Genomic DNA, 23,314 nt, shown 5'->3' on the forward strand with positions numbered 1-23,314 from the left:
TTTTATTCGACAATTCTCAAAATGTTGTCTATAAACTTCAAAAGTTTTGGTCCATGAATAAATAAAGGTTTCCAACAATTTCGAATGAACATGACAGACGAGAACATAACTGTAGAGTCTACAAGGACATCACCATTTTCATGATGATAATACACACTAAGCAGGAAAACAGCACATTATTTGCAATTAAATAAACTCATCTGGACGCTATGAACTGTATGTAAAATGTTTCCCAAGAGTTTAAGAAGACACAGAGTCACCGCGCTAAAGGCTAATGCTAGCGCGAATGCTATGCTAATGCGAGCGCTATGCTAACGCCACAGGTTTAGTGTGTGATGCTCACTCAGCACAGACCTTTAAACTTTAACGGCTTAAGCAACATAGCATATCTAGCCAAGATAAGAAAACAAAACTAAACCCCCCCCCCCAACACATACGCTTAAGCCTGTGTAAGGGGCAAGGAGGGGGGAAGAGCGCTGCGCATCACCTGAGCAACACGTCCAAACGCTGCTAAATGCGTTCTAACTACACATACAATTGAAAATATCACACATTGTGAATTTATGACAGAAAATATGGCGAATTTTCATCTCATTTTCGTGTCGTCAGATGACAACTGGCATCCATCTCGTTGTGTTTTAGTCTCCAAAGACACGTTTTCAGCACGTCATCGTCATGAAAAAATACTGTTCGTTGACGACACATTTTCGTTACCATTTACGAAAACATCACTGCTGGGGTCCCCTCCCGTCGCGCATGCTCACACGAATGACATAATTTTTCTATAAATTAGCATCTGATGGGGGTCAACTTCACGGAGGTGTTTTACCTTTAACCATCCCACCTCACAGGTGGGCCATATCAAGATGCTGATTAGACAGCCTGATTATTGCACAGGTATGCCTAGGACTGGCCACAATAATAAAGCACTCTCAAACATGCAGTAAAGTACATATAAAAATGTCAAAGTAAATGTACACGCGTACAGCCTTTTCACAGACTGGTCATATTTTAGTACATCAACTATGCTTAGGCTCCGTCAACACTAGGACGGATAAATGGCCTTAAACGTGTAATTAGCTGGACTAAATGGCATATCGGCTACACTAGTATGCCTATTATACAGATTAGTTGTTAGATGGATAATGTAGGTGGGTAATGTTACACGCCGCTTAATATAATAATAAGAATGGACTGCGGTCGCTATTTTTAGTGCGGCATGACGGCATCTTTAACAGTGGAGGCGGACGATCAGGAAGTGGCATTCCTGCTCTTTTCTTTTCCACAGATTTTTCTTGAACCTTCAACTACATCGCAAGAATATGCTTCAATTCAGTTCCCATTTGTGGTCCTCCCATGGCGGATGACGCGGAGATGAGCGTTTTTTTACAGAGCTCGTGTCCCGCGTTGTCTCCGAGCAGCCAGCTGCGGGGCTGGCCCCTCCCACCTCAATGCCGACCGAACATGAGTATATAAAAATGACTACGAGAAAAAGAAACCCCGAAAAGTGACCTGCGTGGTACGTCCAGTCAAAGAGGCGCGCGATCAGTTTCTTTCCAAGACATTTCTGCTTTTCAAAACTGTCGCCACTTCCAGGACCGCCACTGTTATGCACAAGCACTCCTGGTTGCGGCTTCCAGGAAATATACACAGCGCCACACCATGTTTTTATTTTCCAAGTGGTGAGAGCGCAACTGAGCATCGATTCTAACATTCCCAGTAACGATGTCAGGCTTATTTCAATCACAACTTGGCGACTGCTTGTAAAAGCCGAGCGAGCTCTCCCTTTACTCTCGCTGCAGCGTGATGCGTTCAATTGCGTTTGCAAAAAAAAAACTGTGATCACAGAATAATGACAGTCTAGTAGGTGTTGTAATTTTGAAGTTTGCCGCCGGCGAATAATGAGTGTCCGGTTTAGAGGTAACATATGAGGCTGCTCCTTTCTACGCATGCATAGTTTGCGCAAATGCAGGCGTACCTTGCAGAAGGGGGGGGGGGGGGGGGGGGGGGGCTTAAATGCACCTTAAACGTAAGTGTGGACAGGTATAAAAATAGTTGGCAAAATACCCTGGAGAAAATTACCTGTCCTAGTGTAGCTGTAGAACAGTGACCTCTAGGCTCTAGATGTCTTCAAACAAGGATAATTGTTGGAGGTGTAATTTGAATAAGTTGTCGGTCATGTCACGCTGGGGTGAGGGTTGTCCAGTCTAGGTTGATTGTCGTGTCTCTTCCCATTTTATTTTGAAGCCTCACCCTCCCGGCTGCCTCACCTGTCTCTGATTGTAATGACCCCTTGTTCCCACCTGTGCCCCATTCCTCATGTGCTTAAATTGTTTGTCACTCCCTCGTCTTGTGCCAAAGTGTCCTCGCCCTTCGTTGCCACCAAAGCCAGTGCCCATTGCTAAAGATATTCTACGTTGCAAGTTGTTCATAGTGTTCTGCCATAGCCCTTTGTTGTAGTTGTCTACTCCAGTGCATTCAGCCTGGCTCTCTTGTATCTAGAACTGAAACGAATACTCGAGCAACTCGAGTAACTCGAGTTTAAAAACTGATCCGAGTAATTTTATTCAATTCGAGGAATCGTTTAATTTTGCCAGCTCAAAGCATCACGTTTTGCCCGGACTACTTTTAATGCGGGACAACGCGCTGATGTCACGTGTGTAGAGGACGAAGCAATAATAAAAAATTTTAAAAAACTTACCGCAGCCGACAGCTGCTACAAACTACGCCGACGTTGCTAAAAACTACACCCGCACGATGCTAGTGTGGTAGCAGGTAGTGTCCGATGCGTCTCATAGATATCGCATGTATTTAGGACTAGATGCGAAATGACAGACTCGGCCGTGTCTGGGCAGCGTTAGTAAACAGCCGCCATCTTTAAGCAGTGGACTTCTCATCGCTAATAAATATAACGTTACTGTCACTCGCTCACGTAACGTTAGCCCTTCGGAGGGCTAGGTTTCTATTAATTATGACCACTGTCGACGCGTGGCTAATGTGTCTTACATACAGGCTTTATTTAATTTGTAAAAACACAGCGCTGTAGAGTGATGAGGGTGTAAAATTAAAACATAATAAAGCTAACTGTCAGTTTTAGCTCAGTAGTCATTGCTGAATTAAACACCAAGTAGCACTGGTCCCTAATGTGCTCCAATACAGCAGGTATCAAACATTTATTTTGAACACTCCAAAAACTCAAAATCCTACCAGTACTTACAGTTTAGACTAACTTAAAACTTAACTAGAAGTTAAAAATAGCTTGACACAAATGGAAATTAAATTGAAACACGTGGGAAAAACACGTAGCTTTCAAGTGATGTGTGTTATTAAGCGTAATTACATTTTTAGGTAGGAAATATGTTTTTTTTTTTTTTTACAAGATCTTTTAGTTTTTGGAGTGAAAGCATTGAATTTTTTTTTCTAGTCACATCTTAAATGCAATTGATGGCCATTTTCAACAATGTACATAAAAAATAAAGACATTGATTGACTGAAAATGGTTCAATATTGGATTAAATGTCTTTTTTTCTCGTGTATATTTACAACTGCTCTTTACCAAAAAAAAAAAAAAAAAAAGTTTCATCCGATTAATCGATAGATTTTTCAGTCGATTACTCGATTACTAAAATATTCTATAGCTGCAGCCCTACTTGTATCATAGCCACTTTTTTCCTCCTTCTTCGGTCCCGGCCCTAGAGCGAAGTGCAAAACTCGGCGTATTCCACTAAGTCCATATAGGCCAAAGTGTGCAGTACAAGATGTGGCGGACTCAGATGCAGAATTCAGTCTCTTGTTAACATAAATGGTTAGAGGCAGGTTCAAACTGAGGGCGCTCCATAAGGAGGGAAAAACGGGCTATGATACAAACGAGAAACAAGAGAGCCAGGCAAAATGCACTGGAGTAGACAACTACAACAAAGGCACACATGAGGCACAAAATAACAAAGAGCTATGGCAGAGCACTATGAACAACTTGCAACATAGAAGATCTTTGGGTATGGGTACTGGCTTTGGTGGCAACGAAGGGCGAAGACACTTTGGCATGAGACTAGGGAGTGACAAACAATTTAAGCACATTGAGGAATGGGGCACAGGTGGGAACAATAGGTAATCACAATCAGAGACAGGTGAGGCAGCAGGAAGGGTGAGTGGTGGAAACAGGAGGGTGAGGCTTCAAAATTAACAGGAAGAGACACGACAATAAACCTAGACAGGAAAATCCTCACCCAGGCGCGGTTGTGTAAGGTCCAAGTGCATTGGTCTGTGTGGACCTGGATCAATAAAAAAACGTCATCACTATCAAAATGTTGATTTATTCATCATTCACGTCATTTTAAATACGACGTATACGTAATACAATAAAAGTCATCAAGTGTTAAAAAACTAAACAAAACAATACAATGACAAAAATTTAAATGTATCTCATTTTAATGCAAAAAAGGTGTTGGTCACACAACTTTATGAAATGCAGTTCAGTGCACGCCAAATTTGTTTAGTCCGCAACTACATCTACAAAGTAAAACTGAACAAGCACTTTGAGCAACATTTAATGTGTGGAATAGAGCTATATTATCATACAGGTATGCTAATTTGAAAGAACACCGGTTTTAATCTCCTAATCATGCACAGTTATTATTTGTGGTTTTCACAGTCCTTTTCAGTGGGAATTGGAAATGGCCGTATTCCGAAAAACACATGGGTGATAGTACTAGCTGGATCACCTTTTATAATTATTTTCTAGCATTCTTTTCTAACCACTATAGGTAATTTTAGGTTTAATTCTACTTTGACAACACCAAAATGAATATATACATTATAGCTAACATGCCAGTTATAACATAAACACAATTATTACAATTCCCCAAAATGTACTAAAAAAAAAGCTAACCTAAACTATACATTTGAAGATTTTACGGATATATATGTAGTCATGAAAACCTGAAAAAGTTCATTTTTAGTTGAAAGATGCTTACCCGGTATGTCTATTATGTGGCCCAGTCCAGCATGTTACCAAAATAGTATTTTGATTGTTTTTTAAACTGATTTTAGAGTTGTAAATTCAATACTGTAGTGCGTCCATGAGAAGCTATGAGGTTTTCACTTCAACACAGAATCATAAATATTCAATTGATTTAATTTTAAAAATATACAGTCGTATGAAAAAGCTCACCAACATCAACCACTGATCCCCACCGTGAGCATGGTGCATCATGATTTGGAAGATAGAAGTAAATCATCTTAAGTATGGTTTCAGACAAACAAAATACACGTTATGGAGTGGCCAAGTCAAAGTCCAGACTTGAACCTCATTGAGATGCTGTGGTATGAACTAACGACAGCGATTCATGCCAGACATCCCAGGAATCTGTCTGAACTACAGCAGTTTTGTAGACAAGTTTTGTTTTCTTATCTTGGCTAGATATGCTATGTTGCTTAAGCCGTTAAAGTTTAAAGGTCTGTGCTGAGTGAGCATCACACACTAAACCTGTGGCGTTAGCATAGCGCTCGCATTAGCATAGCATTCGCGCTAGCATTAGCCTTTAGCGCGGTGACTCTGTGTCTTCTTAAACTCTTGGGAAACATTTTACATACAGTTCATAGCGTCCAGGTGAGTTTATTTAATTGCAAAGATTAGTCATGATCGATGTGCCAGACTGATCTGCAGCTACAGGAAGTGTCTGGTTGAAGTCAAACCCTGTCAAAGGGGGGGGGGGCACAAAATATAAAACGTGATGGTTCACTTACTTATTTTCCCCCTTCCGTCATTGTCTGCACACTATCCTCATTAAAATATGAAAACTTATAAATGTTTGGGTGGTTTTAGTTAAAGCAGACAGTTTTTTCATCTGTGTGATTTTGACAAAGACCAGATCACATTTGATGCTGATTTTATGCAAAAAAAGTGAAAAATTCCAAAAGGTTAAGATACTTTTTCATACCACTGCATACATTTGTTTAAAACTATAAAATTTAGCAGATTGTGATAAGCTACAATGGTTTCTTACTAGTTTATATAGAAAAATATTCTAGGAAAATCTAGTGTCCAAGCATGCAGTTTTAATTACTTTGTTCATTGTCCTCTCATGATCACAGTGTTTTTTAAAATAAAGGTATTCCGACCCATAATGCACCACAAAGAAGGCACGACAAAAGATGACTACAAGATAAGATAGTTTGGTCTTTTTTGATATTGTTAATACTAGTCGGTGTTGTTTTCGTCAACAATGAAGATTTCGTCGACGAACAATTTTTTCGCGATTATGATGTCACGATGATGAGCTAAAAACGTGGCTTGGGAGACTAGAACATAAGAGACAAGTGTCAGTTTTCATCTGACGAGACGACAACGAGATGAAAATGCGACATGGTAAAATACTTGTATAAACCCTACTCACATGACGTCACAACCACGCCTCCGCGCCATATAGTCCGTCAGCTTGTCGTGTTTACGCATTACCGCTACGTAAATTCCTCCTACTATGGCGTGTTTTTCTGCTCGTCAACATTAATAATCGAAATGGTGAAGGCGTGTGTGGCGGTTGGTTGCAGTAACAGAGATGATAGACGGAGAGACTTGAAGTTCTACCGTATTCCGAGAGACCCGGAGAGGAGAGCGAGATGGACTGCTGCAATTCGATGAGAAAACTGGGCACCAAACGATCACCACAGATTATGTAGTAGTCATTTTATATCTGGTAAGATGCATTTAATATATATTTAGAGGGTTTTGGGCTGACAACCACAATTAAGATCATTGCGAGGCTAATCGCCGACAACATAGTTTCAAATTCAAGATGTTTATTTCTTCCGCCATCATTATTTTTTTAATAATATTTAGCCGGTACCAAGTGAAAGAAGCTGGCCTCATCACAACAGGGGAGTCCAAACTTTTTGCAAAGGGGGCCAGATTTGGTGTGGTAAAAATGTGGGGGGCTACCTTGGCTGATTTACGTAGAACAATATATTTAAACAAATTTTAGCAAGCCCTTCTGTGTGTCACATTTGCTTTATTATTATTTTTTAAATTAATTCATAATTTCAACAATCTCGCCTTTGTGGTGTTCTCTTTTGACACTCGGGCTTTTGCGAAATACTGCTGCTGTGAAATTAAACTAGCTTCAAGTTGCTATAATTTCTCGCTGCGTATCTTCCCAGTAATGTTTCACATGTCATCCCAGTAATGTTGTACATGTCAGCGTGTCTTGTTGGTAATATCGCGTCACATCAAACTCTTTGAAAACAGCGACTGTCTCTTAGCAAATGAGGCAGACATTATTTTATTGAAGAAATAGTCCAATATCCACCTATCCTTGAAGCGTCGGCCATCGCAGTCAACTTTTTTTTTTTTATTGATTGTCGCCATTTTAGAAAATTGGAAGTAAAGGGTCACACGGGGTAATGTTGCTTAGAGTGCTGCTTTTAAAGTTTTTCAAAGTTTCGTGAGAATAGGCTGAGTTTCTGTGGACAAGATAGTTGTAGATATCAGGGTAGCAGATGTCAGGCAGAGACGGCGAAGACAGCGGGTCGAAAAATATCGATTTACTGTAAATAAAAGGGAGCTCAAACTGCTGATGGAAAGAAATGACTGAGTCATCATAGCATTCTGCTGTTTAAGCAAGCTTTGGTAAATATCTTTCAATACTTTTCATTATACAGACACTTTCACATGAGAAAGAAGACGAATGCAGTGTTGTTTTCGTCAACGAGGACTATAATGAAAATATTTCGTCGATGAACAATTTTTTCCTGATGATGACGAAACGCTAACGAGCTAAAAACGTGTCTTGGGAAACTAAAAATTAATGATAGAAGGCCAGTTTTTGTCTGACAAGACAAGAACGAGATGAAAATGCACCTTAGTTTCCATCATGAATTCACAATCTTAGATATTTCGTTATGTACAGTATGTGAAGTTAGCTTGCATCATAGCAGTGTCTGGTTGTGTCACTCATGTGACATGCTACGCACCCCCCCACCAACTCACCAATGTCCTCTCTAGGCTTGCTTGTTTTGAAACACACACGGTAAGATTTGTTTTCTTACCTTGGCAAGAGAGACTATGCAATGTTGCTTAGCCCTCAAATGTCTGTGCTGAGTGATCGTCGTACACTAAAAGTAACTCGTAGCATTAGCATAGCATTAACGTTCGCGTTAGCATTTGGCTTAAACTCTTGGACTTTAAAAAATGTATTTACATATAGCTCGTGGCGTCCAGATGGGTATAATTCATTGAGTTTAATAGAGTTGTAGATGCTTGTAGATGCTACAATATGTTTTTCATCTTTTTTAATTTATTTTTGGAGTGAGACTTTTGAATTGTACAGACGAAAATATTGAGTAAACCGACTAAAAGAGGAAATTAGTTTTGACTTTTAGTCAACACAAACTAGACGAAAACAAACACATTTTGAAATGACAAAAGTATGACTAAGACTAATCATTATTATTGTCCAAAAGACAAAGACGGAAATTAAAAAGGCTGCCAAAAACAACACTGGATGTATGTATTTTATGTTGGTGCGCTCATTTCTTATTGTAATACTAATATGTTTGTCTTCTGCTAAGTAATTATTAAAATGGACACACATTTTAAATTTACATAGTAATGATAAGTAGACTTAACCTGTGTAGAGGATGTGGTCAAAGCGATTCTGCAGAAGTGCTTTGCTGTCGTCTTCTCCTCCACTAACAACTGCATAACAGTCCTGGTAAAAGCAAAATGAAGATATTACTGGTAGTCACATAACAGGTATACTACAGTTCTTAGAGCACTGAATTGATCACAAAAGGCCTGTTCCAGTTGTCTTTTGGAGAAATTTTGGTTCCAACAGCTGCCCGCTGCCAACAAGATTTGGACTATTGGTAGGTGAACACATTTTGCACTGTGATTGATAACAAGGCAAGGCAAATTTTTATCGTACAATCAGTGTTGGGCACGTTACTTTAAAAAGTAATTAGTTACATTACTCACTACTTCTTCCAAAAAGTAACTGAGTTAGTAACTGAATTACTCTATAGTAAAAGTAACTAGTTACCAGGGAAAGTAACTATTTCCCTTACTTTAAAAAGAACTTGTTGTATGTCAAAGAACTTGAAATTTTCTGAACAGTATTCGAGTCAGTGGAATGGAGAAGAACAGACAGGTAGTTAACTTGTTAGGTGCTTCAGCAGATTTGAATTGCTTACCACAGATGTCGACAAAAGCTTTGCCCCGGGACATAAATTACACATTAGATGCAGGTTCTTTCCTTTAATTTCGACAAACTTGAAATAGTGTCTGTATCTCCACCTATAAAAGGACATTTTTCCATCCCGACCCTGTGCATCTGTTTTGCGTATGTGTGTTTGCCGCACGCGCTGTTCCGGTTTGCTTGTGAAACCACCGGCTCTGATTGGCTTACCACGACACATGACTCTAACCCTCAGCCAATCACAATCACTTCCATCGCATTTCTCGAGGGGCTGCATTTAGGTAGGCTCGTTTCCCGACAATTCACATCACCATCAAAGCGCCTGCAGCCCTCAAGATGGAAGCAGAATTATTGCTGGCTGACAGTGGGAGATGGGAACAAGGCTAGCATCAGGTGTAGCAAACACAGTAACGTTACCAAACTTTGGAAAGCATTGTCTAATTGAATGAGCAGGGACAAACAGCTTGGAGTCAGAACTACGTGCGCTATTCTCAAACCTGAACGCACCCAAAGTCTTGGATGACAAATCAACAGAGCAGAGAGTCGACTCGACACGGCTGGTAGTTTCTTCAATTTATTCAGAGTAAGTAACGCACTGCTTTTGACCGTCAGTAACGGTAACGGCGTTGTAACGGCGGAAAAAGTAATTAGTTAGATTACCCCGTTACTGAAAAAATAACGCCGTTACGTGCGTTATTTATAACGGCGTTACTCCCAACACTGCGTACAATTCAATACAAGGTCAGTCAAAGTGCTTTAAATCACACGTCGCAAGACATAGGTAAAAACAAGAAAATTAAAATAGGAAATACAGAGACAAATATAGTATATGAATATAAAGTCATATATTACCTATTTGAATAGTAAGGGCAGTTAGAAATACATATTATCACTGGTGTTGTTCCGATCATGTTTTTTTGCTCCTGATCCGATCCCGATCATTTTAGTTTGAGTATCTGCCGATCCCGATATTTCCCGATCCGATTGCTTTTTTTTCCTCCCGATTCAATTCCAATCATTCCCGATAATTTTTCCCGATCATATACATTTTGGCAATGCATTAAGAAAAAAATGAATAAAACTCAGACGAATATATATACATTCAACATACAGTACATAAGTACTGTATTTGTTTATTATGACAATAAATCCTCAAGATGGCATTTACATTATTAACATTCTTTCTGTGAGAGGGATCCACGGATAGAAAGACTTGTGACTTTGTCTATTGTCACTAAATATTGCCATCTAGTGTATTTGTTGAGCTTTCAGTAAATGATACTGCAGCCCTGCCCCAATGCATGATGGGAAGTGGAACCATGATGGGAAGTTAAACCATTCTCTGCTATGGGAAATAACTTAAGGTGTTAAGACAAAGATCGATTGCCACCTTGCTTCCGCACATTGCTTCCCATGATATTTCTACTCATAGGGAGAGGGATTGCAAGGCTATAGCTGATTGAAGGAATGCTATAAAGGCTGTCACAATTCACTCTGCTCATTTAGCGCTGCCTTTAATCTCTCTATATAGGAGGAACGGCATTATTACAGATTAAGCGCGATAATAAGTGAAAGGATCGTGCAGTGCATATATTAATAGCGTTAATTATCTTAACGTGACACATTTTTTAATAAATTAATTGCCGCCGTTATCGGGATATTTTTGATAACCCTACCTTAAGCCTAAATTAAAGACTCTGGATGAGTGTAACATATTATGTCTGTAACGTTAAATACAATGAGAAAAAGATTTAATTAAAATATATATATATTAAAAAAAGGCATGGCCGATATTTTTTTGCCGATTCCGATACTTTGAAAATGACGTGATTGGATCGGGATGCCAATCGATCGGGACATCTCTAATTATCACCACTGTGAAGTTGCCCCATTATATAAAAATTATGTCTCTCGTTTGTGCTCGTTAGTGCTGTAAATTTTTTCGTTTCTGCTATTATTTTTTTTAAATGTTTACAATTCTTCTATAGGTCAATCTGAGGACAACCAGTCCTCCATTTTGATTTAAAAATGGGTAAAAATGGTGTCAATCTTTTGTGTTTCATTTGTGCTGTAAAAATTTTTGTTTGTGGTGATATTGTTTCATAGATATTGAGATACTGATTTCGAGTGATGCAGTCAGTTGCAGCCCCTTCATCGTGGCTGACAGAGCGCACCAACTCGCTCAATACCAGAGGGGTGTCCCAACAACTAGTGCAAACGTAGCACAAACGACCCCTTCCATTTTTCAGGAAATGGAGGGCTGCGAGGCACGTCACCCCTTGAAATTAATATCTCAAGCCCCCCATTTAATGCAAAGTGGACCCGAAGGGGTGCCATTCCTTTGTGCTACGTTTGCCCTAGTTTTTGGGACACCCTTCTGTTATTGAGAGAGTTGGTATGCTCCGTCAGATGCAGGAGTGAGAATACGGAAAGCCTGCGAGTGATGTCATCACTCGAAATTAAGTTCTCAAAAATGATAGCACAAATGAAAAAAAAATTTACAGTATAAAATTAAGCACAAATGATTGACACCGTTTTTAATCAAAATGGGGGACTGGTTGACCTCAGATTGACATATGAAAAATGATATCAGCACAAACGCAACAGTTAAAGCACAAACAAGCACAAACGTAGCACAAACGATTGACATCATTTTTGAGTAAATTTTCGTCTGATGGAGGGCCAACTTCACGGAGGTCTTATAAATTGAATGAAGGAACTTTAAATTACAGTTATCCAATTTATTGGACATTCTGAGAGCCCCCTCTTAAAAGGGGCAAAATGGTTTAGTCCATTGACAGCGGCTGGCGACAAGAGAATGCAGCCATTACTATGAATTCGTGCCAGCCAAAGATAATATTCTAGCTCCTGAACAATGATGTCAAACTTCCGCTCTGGTTTTCTCGAGCATTAATAGTAACAACATGGTTGATAATGGCTACTGTAGGCCGTAACAACGCCCCCCCTCCCCCAATGAGCCAACGTGCACTGCGTGATGTGTTTAGAGATGACACGAAAATACAGTGTTCCTAGCCTCACAATACCTGATGCACAGCTATCAACTATTGATGTATCTCTGTACATAGACTTCATAATATATTGACTTGTCACATTCGCCATTCACTGCGCTCCCGAAGGGGGCTGTCCCACACGCCGCTTCATTTATTTGCAGTCGATCACATGCAGCGATCCAACGCCAGATTTAGGTTGAAAAAGTACTGTATACAAACTGCTGTACTGCATACAAACAGGAAGGATTGTCTCAGTAGTGATTTGTTCGAGGATTCAAGGTAATTATTATATTTTTCGTACCATGCATGTACTTTGAAACGTGAAAAAAATCAATGAGAGAAATTAGCCGCTACAGCATTGGCATTATACTTCGCAATATTAATGTAAAATAACTACAAACTGCCCGTTTTTTTGCTTTCAACCAAGAATCGAGACTGTTTTATGTCCATATCTATGAAGAATTCAGGGATTTAAGTATTTATTCACAATAATTTTCAACACAAAAAACTCTTTGTTGTACTAAGGGGGGCCACCACAGTGACTTAACTAGCAGCGCATTCGACATATTTACATAAAATAAATGCTAGCTGCCCGTTTTTTTTTCTTTTCTTCCCCTTTCTAACCAAGAATCGAGACTGTTTTATATCCATATCTATAAAGAATTCAGGGATTTAAGCATTTATTCACAAGATTTTTTTACGCAAAAAGCTCTTTGTTGTACTAAGGGGTCCGCCACAGTGACTTTACTAGCAGCACATTCGACATATTTATGTAAAATGAATGCTAACTGCCAGTTCTTCTGGTTTTTTTTTTTTTTGCTTTTAACAAAGAATCGAGACTATTTTACATCCATATCTATAAAGAATTCAGAGATTTAAGCATTTATTCACAAGAATTTTCAACGCAAAAAGCTCTGTCTGTGTTTCCACTCGTTCAGCCCCGTGTCCTGTCAATACATAATGAAGTCTATGCTCTGTTTTACTCGAGGATTTTTGATTGATTGAGGAGCTTGCTATTGAAACGCTTGTATTTCTGATATCGGTCAAAACGGTTTTGACTAAATAATAATAATAATAATACCTCAAACTTATATAGCGCTTTTTTGGACACTCAAAGACGCTTTACATAACATAACACAAAGACAGAATTAAGAATTAAGAGGTGGGAAAAGCCAGTAGATGCACAACATCTTCAATAGTTTTGTGTGATATCATGAGATTGGTTCCAAAAATATAATTTGGCTAATTTTCAGTATCTAAACCAATGTCTCTTCTATTTTTGTCGCACATGCATACTACTTATGTTTAGCTCTACTTATACACAGAGGTGGTTAAGAGTAGCCAAAATTTCGACTCAAGTAAGAGTAGCGTTACTTGAAAATAATAATTCTCAAGTATAAATAATAGTAGTCATCCAAAAAATGTACATTACCGCTACATAATAGTGTGACTTTTTTCTCGTACTATTACAACGAGAATAAAAGTCGTATTATTTCATTGGGCTGAATAAACTGGTACTTGGCGTAGCGCTTCGTTTCCGTTAAAATCCACAATATTGAAAGAATTTTGTTATAGAATGGGTTTTACAAATAGGGAAAAGGAAATCCTCCATATTTTGGCTCATCTACATCAAATCATTATCAATAGAATGATTTATAGGCTACCAACACTTCGTTGTAACTCCCAGCTACATAGTAGCTTTACGACGTAAGTGACATAATAGCGAATTAGAACAATATTGTTCATCTCCTGAATCTATATTTTAGAATCTGCGTAACAAATAAGGAAATCATTTATCTTTTGGCTCATCTACAGCAAATTATAAATCAATAGATGGCTTTATATTGATGCTTCGTTGTAGCTCCCAGCCGAAGTACACGTACGTAAAGTGCGTAGCGCTTAACCCTGTGTAATCATTTTTTTCACATTTTTTTGGTAGTGCCAGTAACACTTTAATCTCGTAATCCTTTTTTGTCTTTTCCTTTATTTGGCCCTAATCCTCCGTCGTTTAAGTCCTCCTAACACCAACATGTCAGAATTATTTTTACCTGCGACAGGTACTTGGGGATGAGCTCCGCTATCAACAGATCAACAGCAGCACTGACCTCAGAGGGCTTGATGACCACGCAGTTTCCTGGTTGGAGACATTAAACAAATAAAACAGTGACTACTGTTAGCACTCATGACATAACAAGGAATGACGTTTTCCCGGAGGCGAGTCACCAGGCCCCTCTCTGGAGCCAGGCCTGGAAGAGGGGCTCGTTGGGGGCAGCTATGACCCTTTTAATGCCAGTGCAACCCGGACTTACTAAACTGCTTTCTAATTTTATGAGTACATAACATTGTTATTTTAGCACAGTACTGTATTATTACTGCCCAATATGATATGAAAACCATCAATGAAATATGCATGCAAATATAAAACTGAGTATCATATTTTGTGTAGATGAATTCATACTATGGCAGCACCAAACAGCAGTACATTTAGTCAACCCTTTTCGGAGTCTTTGGGGAGGTGCTGGAGAGCACCCCTCATAGGCATTCCCTCATTCTGCTTGAGAACTTCAATTCTCGCGTGAGCAATTAAAGCAAAACCTGGAGGGGCATGAAGGGGAAGAACGGCCTGCACTGATCAGAACCTGAGTGGTGTTGTTTTATTTGACTTCGGGGCTTGTCGTGGATTGTACATCATGAACACCGTGTTTAAGCATACGTGCACTTGGCACCAGGACACAGTTCGATGATTGACTTTGTAGTCGTGCCATTAAACTTGTGGTCCCATGTCTTGGACACTAAGGTGAAAAGTGGGGCGGAGCTGTCAACTGATCACTACCTGATGGTGATATGGCTCTGATGGTGGGGGAGGATTCCAGTCTTGCCCGTTAAAACCAAACATTTTGTGAGGGTCTGCTGTGAACGCCTGGCTAAGTAACCTGTCAGAAAGCACTTCAACTCCCACCTCTTGCAGAAATTTGCCCAAGTCCTGGGAAAGGCGTGGGACATTGAGCCTCCATTGCCAAGGCAGCTAACTGAAGCTGTGGCAGTAAGGTAGTCAGTGCTTGTTGTGGCGGTAATCCCCGAACCGTTGGTGGACACCAGTGATAAGGGATGCCGTCAAGCTCAAGATGGGGGAGGCAGTGCACCATTGACACTCACTGGCCTCTGAGTGAGAAAATGGTCATTTCAAATGACCCATACCCCCATACCAGTAGGGGAAGTCTATGCAGCTCAACCTCTACCCCTCTCCCTCCCAATGGCCAACCGCACACTACAAGTTACACGTTACTGCCGCTCATTGATATTCATGACGTTAGCTACTGTTGCTAAGGGGGGGGGGGGGGGGGGGTCAAACGGGAGCTTGTCCCCAAAAGTAAACGAATGGAAATAGTGTACGAAGGAGATTTTTACAGAGCTAAACCGATCAATTCTGTCCAAAAAGGATGTCCCTGATGCCAAATTAACTGGTAAAGATGTGGAAGAACATACAAATGTTCAGTTAAAGAGATGGCTTGAGTGTCAAGGGCTAAAAAAGAAGGGAAAAAGAGCTGAGCTTATCCAGAGGTAGCTTTTTTATTGACATGTGCATTGCCTAACGCCACTGACAATTACATTCTCCTGTTTCGACATTCTATCCTTTATCACCATATGCCCTGTCTTTCTTATATATTATATCCTCTGGTTGTCTTACGTTTCTGACCGCTCTTGGGGGTAATTGACATTACTATTTTTGTGTAGCGATCGCAAATGCTGACCAGTGACAGACAACGAACACTTTTAATTTTTTCATTAATAACAAATTTTCATTCTATAATTTATTTACACTTCCCCTTACTAAAGTTGTGTTTGTTTGTTTTTTAACAACAGAAAAGGTAACAACAGTGGCAGTCATATACCATTTTAATTGTTTTCAGGTCATTCATTGTCAGACAGAAGCCGCACGGCAAAACGCCATGGTAAAAAATAAGTAAAAATATCAAAATGGCTTATTCTTCGTCCTCTGTAGGACCACGCCCCCAACAAAATGTTTACTGCATTTTTGGAGATTCCGTGGGTTCCTCTGGTTTGATTTTGCAGTTTTAACTTTGTCAACACACTGCTAACTTTTACAGCACTTCATGTTGTTCTGTCTAAACCGGAAGTTCAGGGCAGAAATGATCAAAGATGGGGCCGCCCATGTTTCGCTCAGGAAACCTGGCTATAAATTCAAGAACTGATTTGACTGGTTCATCAACATCTGCACTCAGGGTGGCAACTCTGCTGGCTACAATAGCGTACCGCACCAATGCTATTTTTAGACTGTGAGGTCGCCATGGACATGGACACGCCCTCACAAACAACTCATGTTATTACTACTTGTTTTCTGCAGGTAATCTTTCCAAAAAGAACATGCCGAGTAAACACTGCTGCTATGGAACTTGTAGAAACGACTCGAGACATTACGACATATGAAGGATGTTTCCTTCATACGTTGCCCGAAGCCAAAAAAGAGGAAAAAATGTAACACATACACATTGATTTTGCTTCAACAAAAACAATTCATGAAAAGGAGAATATTGTGTATTTTGTCCTACTCATGTTGTTGTAGGTTAGTGCCTTCCAAAGATGCTCAATGGGATTTAGATCCAGGCTCGTAGAAGGCCACTTATGAATACTCCAATGCCTTTCTCTTTGTCCTGCTGTATGGACAATTGAAAGACCCTCTTTCACGCTGTCTTGAAACATTGTATTCTTCGTTCTCAGAGGAAAACAACAAAGATTTTATCATTGTTAATCTATGTAAGGGACTTGGAGCTAGGGAAAAAGAGCTGTGAATCTACAGTTGTGTTGAAATTTATTCAACCCTCACAGTGGACAATGTTTTTGCAAGTTTGACGTTCATTTGTCATCTTGTTTATAATTACATCAAATAAAGACATGTCAGATAGACAAATACAACTGGAAAAACAAAAATATTTTCGGGAATATTCCAATTAATGGCATTTCTGCGATTATCACATTGACAAAATTATTCAACCCCCAAGTCCACCACTCTTAAGAACAAAGGTTTCCATCAGGTGTTGTCAAACAGCTGATGAAAACATCTGTAGATGTGAACGGAACCCTAATGATCAGCAATTAAGCAGATTTAAAAGGACTGAGACACATGGCTCTTCTTGGCAGTTAATGACATCTTTACAACATGGTGAAGTCCAAGGAATGTTCAAAAAAGTTCAGAGAAGAGGTCATTTCACTTCATAAGCAAGGATATACCTCCAAAAATATAGTAAAAGGACTAACAATTTCAAGAGACACAATTGAGAGCATAGCCTGCAAGTTTAAAGCTAAAGGCGCAGTGGAAACGCTACCTGGGCGTGGTAGAAAGTGGTTACTGTCTGCAACTGGTGTGCGATACCTGAAGCGAAAGATGGAGAAAAATCCCCGGGTGAGAGCTGAGGAACTACGACAGGACATGTCAGAGAATGGTATTCAGGTTTCATCCCATACAATAAGACACTCACTGCGAAATGATGGCTTCCATGCAAAAACTACCAGGCAAACCACAAAGGTTTTGGGATGCTGTTCTCTGGAGTGATGAGACCAAACTGGAACCTTTTGGGCCAATGGATCAACGGTATGTGTCGAGGAGAAAGAATAATGCCTATAAAGAAAAAAACAACCTATCTACAGTGAAGCACGGTGGGGGGTAAGTCATGCTCTGGAGTTCTTTTGCTTCTTTAGGGACAGGGAATCGTAAGCGTATGCAAGGTATTATGAATTCAGTTCAATATCAGGAGATCTTGGATGCAAATGTCATGCAGTCATTGACAAAGTTGAGGCTTGGGTGAGGTTGGAACTTCCAACAGGACAATGATCTTCAGCATACCTGAACATTACCACATCTTGGTTGCAAAAAAAATGCTGGAAGATTCTGGAGAGGCCATCGCAATCACCAGACTTTAAAGTGCTTGTGACACGAAAAAGCATGTTTATTTCATAATACACGCGGTATTTTATGCTCCTGAATGATATGGACCGCTTGGATGTGTGTGGAAGCGATCGCTATATTTATTTAGTTTTTTGAATCCCGCGCCAGGAAAATGAGTGACTTCCGGCTTCGGTCTCGCATTGAGGAGGAGGGCGCTGTGACGTGTACGGTAGAAGACGTCCTCTTCACGCTACAGTGTACTGTTGTGTATGAGGACGAAGGATTCAGCTGATTTTGCGGATTAATACTTTTATTTTTTGCATCACGCCAGCCAAACGGCTGCAGAAAAATCATTCTGTATGCGGGAGAGGCGTATGCGCCTTTTTGGAGTTTCAAAAGGTTCCCATTCACCGTGGATATTTACTGTGGGACCATTGGACTTACAAGGAAGTAAGTAAACATCTTGTTTTGTATTATGTCAAATACGAATACAGTGATTACAAAGTAAACACTATAAAATTCCTTTAAATAAAGGACTACTTACGTTTGATCATTGATAGGCATGTAAAAAGCTATCCTCACGCTCATTAGCAGTTAGCTGTTAGCACGTTAGCTACACAACAATTCCAGCCACCCTCCTCCAGGGAACGAACTGTAAATTGCTCTCCGCCGGGCGGTTTGCCGATCCGCAAAGAAACTCGACAACCGGGTCGTCATGTCAAATAATCCAGGCTAGTTATGTGTGATTTTCCACTTCGAAGACTTTGAAACATCCCTCGGTTCGGGTTAGCATGTCGGCTAGCTGTCACTCCTTCTGGTCTGTTTGCATTCTCCGAAGCCGGGGAAGGGAAATGACATATGTCCGATTTAGGTGTCATAAAATATCGTTCGGCAGGTGTGACAGTAAAGGTAAAGTCGACTGTTTTGACCATTATGGAGTAATTTTGCCATGTCGTCTTGAATAAATGGATTTTTATTATTTTATATTCCATTTAGCACAAGTTATTTGTCATGACCATGCCATTTATTTAGCAATTGGGGAAAGTACTTGGGTAAAAAGAATATCCTGTAAAAATATTGAAGTAAAGAGACAGAAACAATGACATTTTGCCGCTCTCTTCTTCGCGTTTTCCTCATTGTGAATAGTTCCCCCTCGACGGGCTGACTGGTCCTTCTCAAGCCATTTATATAGCTATTGGGGAAAAATACTTGGATAAAAAGAATATCCTGTAAAAATATTGAAGTAAAGAGACAGAAACAATGACATTTTGCCGCTCTCTTCGTCGCGTTTTCCTCATTGCGAATAGTTCCCCCTCGACGGGCTGACTGGTCCTTCTCAAGCCATTTATACAGCTATTGGGGAAAATACTTCGATAAAAAGAATATCCTGTAAAAATATTGGGAGTAGAGAGACTGAAACAATGACATTTTGCAGCTCTCTTCGTCTCGTTTTCCTCGTTCTGAACAATTCCCCCTCAATGGGCTGAATAGTAAAACCGATGAGCCTAGTCTACCGCTGACGTCATCCACCTGTTGGGGACACTAAAGCCCTATAATTGTAGGCGTGGCTAACCGGCAGATTAAAAGACTAATTTCTCGTCATCTGCGCTTTGCTAAATTGTTGTATATGGTCGAATCGTCTCAAAATATGATTCTAATTCACATAATAATGCCATTTAAGACTTTTTTTCTGGTGTCGTATGCTCTTTAATCCCATTGAGAATCTCTGGTGGTACTTGAAGAAGGCAGTTGCAGCACGCAAGCCCAAAAATGTTAATGAACTGGAGGCCTTCGCCCATGAGGAATGGGCAAAGATACCTGTGGATCACTGCGAGAAACTTGTGTCAAGCTATGCTTCACGTCTAAAGGATGTTTTTGTTGCAAAGGAATAATTTTGTCAATAAAGTAATCACAGAAAGGCCATAAATGTGAATATTCCCATAAAATATATTTGTTATTTCAGTTGTATTTGTGTATTTGACATGTCATTATTTTACGTGATTATAAACAAGATGAAAAATAATGTCAAACTTGCAAAAACACTTATCGACTTTGAGGGTTGAATAATTTAAAAAACACAACTGTATGTGCTCATTGTGTTAATATTAAATTGTACCTGCTGCAATGGCTCCAACCATTGGTGTGATAAGAAGTAGCAGGGGGTAATTCCATGTTCCAATTATAAGCACCACACCTAATGGTTCTCTTCGCACAAAACAGTCATCAAATGATGTGGCCTGTAACCCAAGAGAAAGACAGTCATTCTAAAGGAACTATAATGAGAAATATAGATTCCTCATTTTTGTTTTCACGCTTCTGATGCTGTTGTTCAGGTTAAAGGGAAGCTGAACTGTTTCCCAGATCACTTAGCGCAAGAGGCAGGGTACACTCCAGACCTCATGTGGTATGACGGAGGGAAAATAGGAAGAACGATCGACAGATGTGGGAAAATGGGAGAAAATTAGATGAAGCTAATTAAAATAAAATCCATTCAAACACCACGTTTAGTCGATTCACGTGAATAATGTTCAGATCTCAGTGAATGAAAAATTTCATGAATTGACTTCATAAATCAACTTAATAATGGAATTACAACACTGTAAACATAGAACATGCAGTAATTTCGTCAACACTTCAAAACAGAATGTTATGAGGGCTTTTGAGGGAAAACATCTGGAATTGCATTCTGCTTTAGCTGTCGGCTGTTGTCCTGGTGTTGTATTTCCCTTGGAGGTGTGATGAGTGAATATTCTTTCCAGTTACTTGGGAGTCTGTAACCTGGCACGCCAGATTGATTGTTCCATATATCCGCTAAGAATATACTGTATTACACACATAAATCTGGGAAAGATTCAATCGAGACCTGTTTCATGGGAGGAACCTTCAAAAAAATAGACGGCTCCTGATTGGACGATGGCTCTTTTCGTTGGCTGCATATTGGATGATGGCTCATCTTGTCATACTCGCAAAAACGTCATTTCTCCTCAAAAAAGCTTTGAGTGATGCTCTTTTCTACTCTTTTAATGAGGAAATTAAGTGTATTTCAGAAAAATTTACCTATTTACAATAACCACTTTGCATTCTGCCATAGTATTCAAGCAGATAGCCGCTTCCTGGTCACGTCCGCAGTTCCCGCCTCTTTTACCCTGATTGGCTGGCCCTCAGAACGCAACCAATTCACATTAAGCCACAGTATGATGTATTGGCTCGCAGAAGAGCAAAAATATAATTTCCCGTCTTTACTCTTCATTTAATGAGGAGATTATAGTGTTTTTCCTACCAAATTTCCAAAATTGACCTAACTACAAGAACCACTTTTCTATTAATTATGACTACTGTTGATGCGTGGCTAATGTGGCTTTCATACAGGCTTTATTTAATCTGTAAAAACACAACGCTCTAGAGTGATGAGGGTGTAAAACATAATAAAGCTAACTGTCAATTTTAGCTCAGTAGTCGTTGATGGATAAAACATCAAGTAGCACTGGTGCCTAATGTGCTCCAATACAGCAGGTATCAGACATTTATTTTGAACATTGCAAAAACTCAAAATCCTATCAGGGCTTATAATTTAGACTAATTTAAAACTTAACTACTACTTAAAAAATAGCTTAACATAAATGGAAATTCAACTGAAACACCTAACTTTTAAGTGACGTGTGTTATCAAGCGTAATGACATTTTTAAGTAAGAAATGAATTTTTTTTTTTTTTTTAAATAAGAACTTAAGTTTTTTTTTGTGACAGCAGTGAATTTGTTGTTGTTTTTTCTAGTCACATCTGAGATGTAATTGTTGGCTGTTTTTATCAATGTACAGTACATCCAAAATAAAGACATTGTCTAAAAATGGTTCAATATTAGGTGAAATGTCTTGTATATCCCGGTGGACCCGGTCATATGCCTTTTACAGGTCCACAAAGCATATGTAGACTGGATGAGCATACTTCCAAGCCCTCTCCAGGATTCCAGCGACAGTAAAGAGCTGGTCTGTTGTTCCATGACAAGGACGGAACCCACGTTGTTCCTCCTCAATCCCAGGTTCGACAATCGCACGGCCCTCCTTTACAGTACCTTGGAGTAGACCTTCCCAGGTAGGCTGGGGAGTTTGATGCCCCTGTTGTTTGCACACACTCTGTTGTCTCCCATTTTTAAAAAGAGGAACCACCACCGCAGTCTGCCACTCTTTTGGTACTGTCCCAACTTTCCACGCAATGTTAGAAAGGCGTGTCATCCATGACAGCCCTTTAACACCCAGAGCCTTCAGTATTTTCAGGGTGAATCTCATCAACACCCGGGGCTTTGCCACCGCAAAGTCGTTAACCACCTTGATGACTTCGCCCAGAAAGATTGAGTCAATTCCTCCATCATCTTCCAGCTCTGCCTCTGAAACAAGAGGGTGGGTCAGTTGGGTTAGTTGGATTGAGGAGTTCCGAAAGTGTTTCTTCCAACGACCAACAACCTCCTTAGTCGTGGTCAATAGTGCTCTGTTCTTGCTGTACACAGCTGGGATGGTCCCGTTTCCCCCTCCTAAGGTGCTGGAGAATCTTACAGAACAACTTTGGTCTCGTCCGAAAGTCCTTCTCCATGGTCTCTCTGAACACCTCCCACACCTTTGGTTTTGCCTCCATCACAGCCAAGCCTGCAGTCTTTCGGGCCTGTCGGTTCCTTGAAACTGCTTCAGGAGTCGCCAGGGACAACATGCCCTTGAAGGCTTTCTTCTTCATTCAACAGCTTCCCTGACCACCGGGGTCCAGCTCGGTGTTCGAGGGTTACTGGCCTTTGAGGCCACAGACCTTAAGACCACAGCTCTCGGCTGCAGCTTCAGCAATGGAAGCTTCGAACATGGACCACTCAGGTTCAATGTCCTCAGCCTCCACTGGGATGTGAGAGAAGCTCCTTCAGAGGTGGGAGTCACATGGACAGAGTCTTCCTCCAGACGTTCCCAGTTCACCTGCACTATTCGTTTGGCATTACCAGGTCAGAGGCTTCCCCCGCCAATGAACTCAACTCACCACCAGGTGGTGATCAGTTGACAGCTCTGCCCCTCTCTTTACCCGATGTCCAAAACACACAGTCTAAGGTCAGATGATACGATTACAAAACCGATCACTGACCTTTGACCTAGGGCGCTCTGGTACGAAGTACACTTATGAGCATCCTTGTGTTTGAACATGGTGTTAGTTATGGACAATCCATGACTAGCACAG

The 23,314-nt window shown here is 40.2% G+C and overlaps 1 protein-coding gene across 11 annotated transcripts in view; it reads right to left on the reverse strand.

The window, feature by feature from the left end:
• aldh3b1 (aldehyde dehydrogenase 3 family, member B1) overlaps nt 1-23,314 on the reverse strand; it is a 63,039-nt gene that overhangs the window by 11,652 nt on the left and 28,073 nt on the right. For 8 of the 11 annotated variants that reach the window (XM_057861027.1, XM_057861026.1, XM_057861021.1 and 5 more), the window contains 4 exons: nt 20,224-20,344; nt 16,774-16,878; nt 14,251-14,336; nt 8,624-8,705 (listed from right to left, as the gene is read on the reverse strand). In XM_057861027.1, coding sequence (XP_057717010.1) covers nt 8,624-8,705; nt 14,251-14,336; nt 16,774-16,878; nt 20,224-20,344 — 394 coding nt within the window. Of the gene's footprint in view, nt 1-8,623; nt 8,706-14,250; nt 14,337-16,773; nt 16,938-20,223; nt 20,345-23,314 lie in introns of those variants that run through there. The other 3 variants (XM_057861031.1, XM_057861032.1, XM_057861024.1) reach the window with 3 other exon arrangements.

Source organism: Corythoichthys intestinalis, chromosome 16 (genome assembly GCF_030265065.1).
Source record: "Corythoichthys intestinalis isolate RoL2023-P3 chromosome 16, ASM3026506v1, whole genome shotgun sequence".
Lineage (NCBI taxonomy): Eukaryota > Metazoa > Chordata > Actinopteri > Syngnathiformes > Syngnathidae > Corythoichthys > Corythoichthys intestinalis.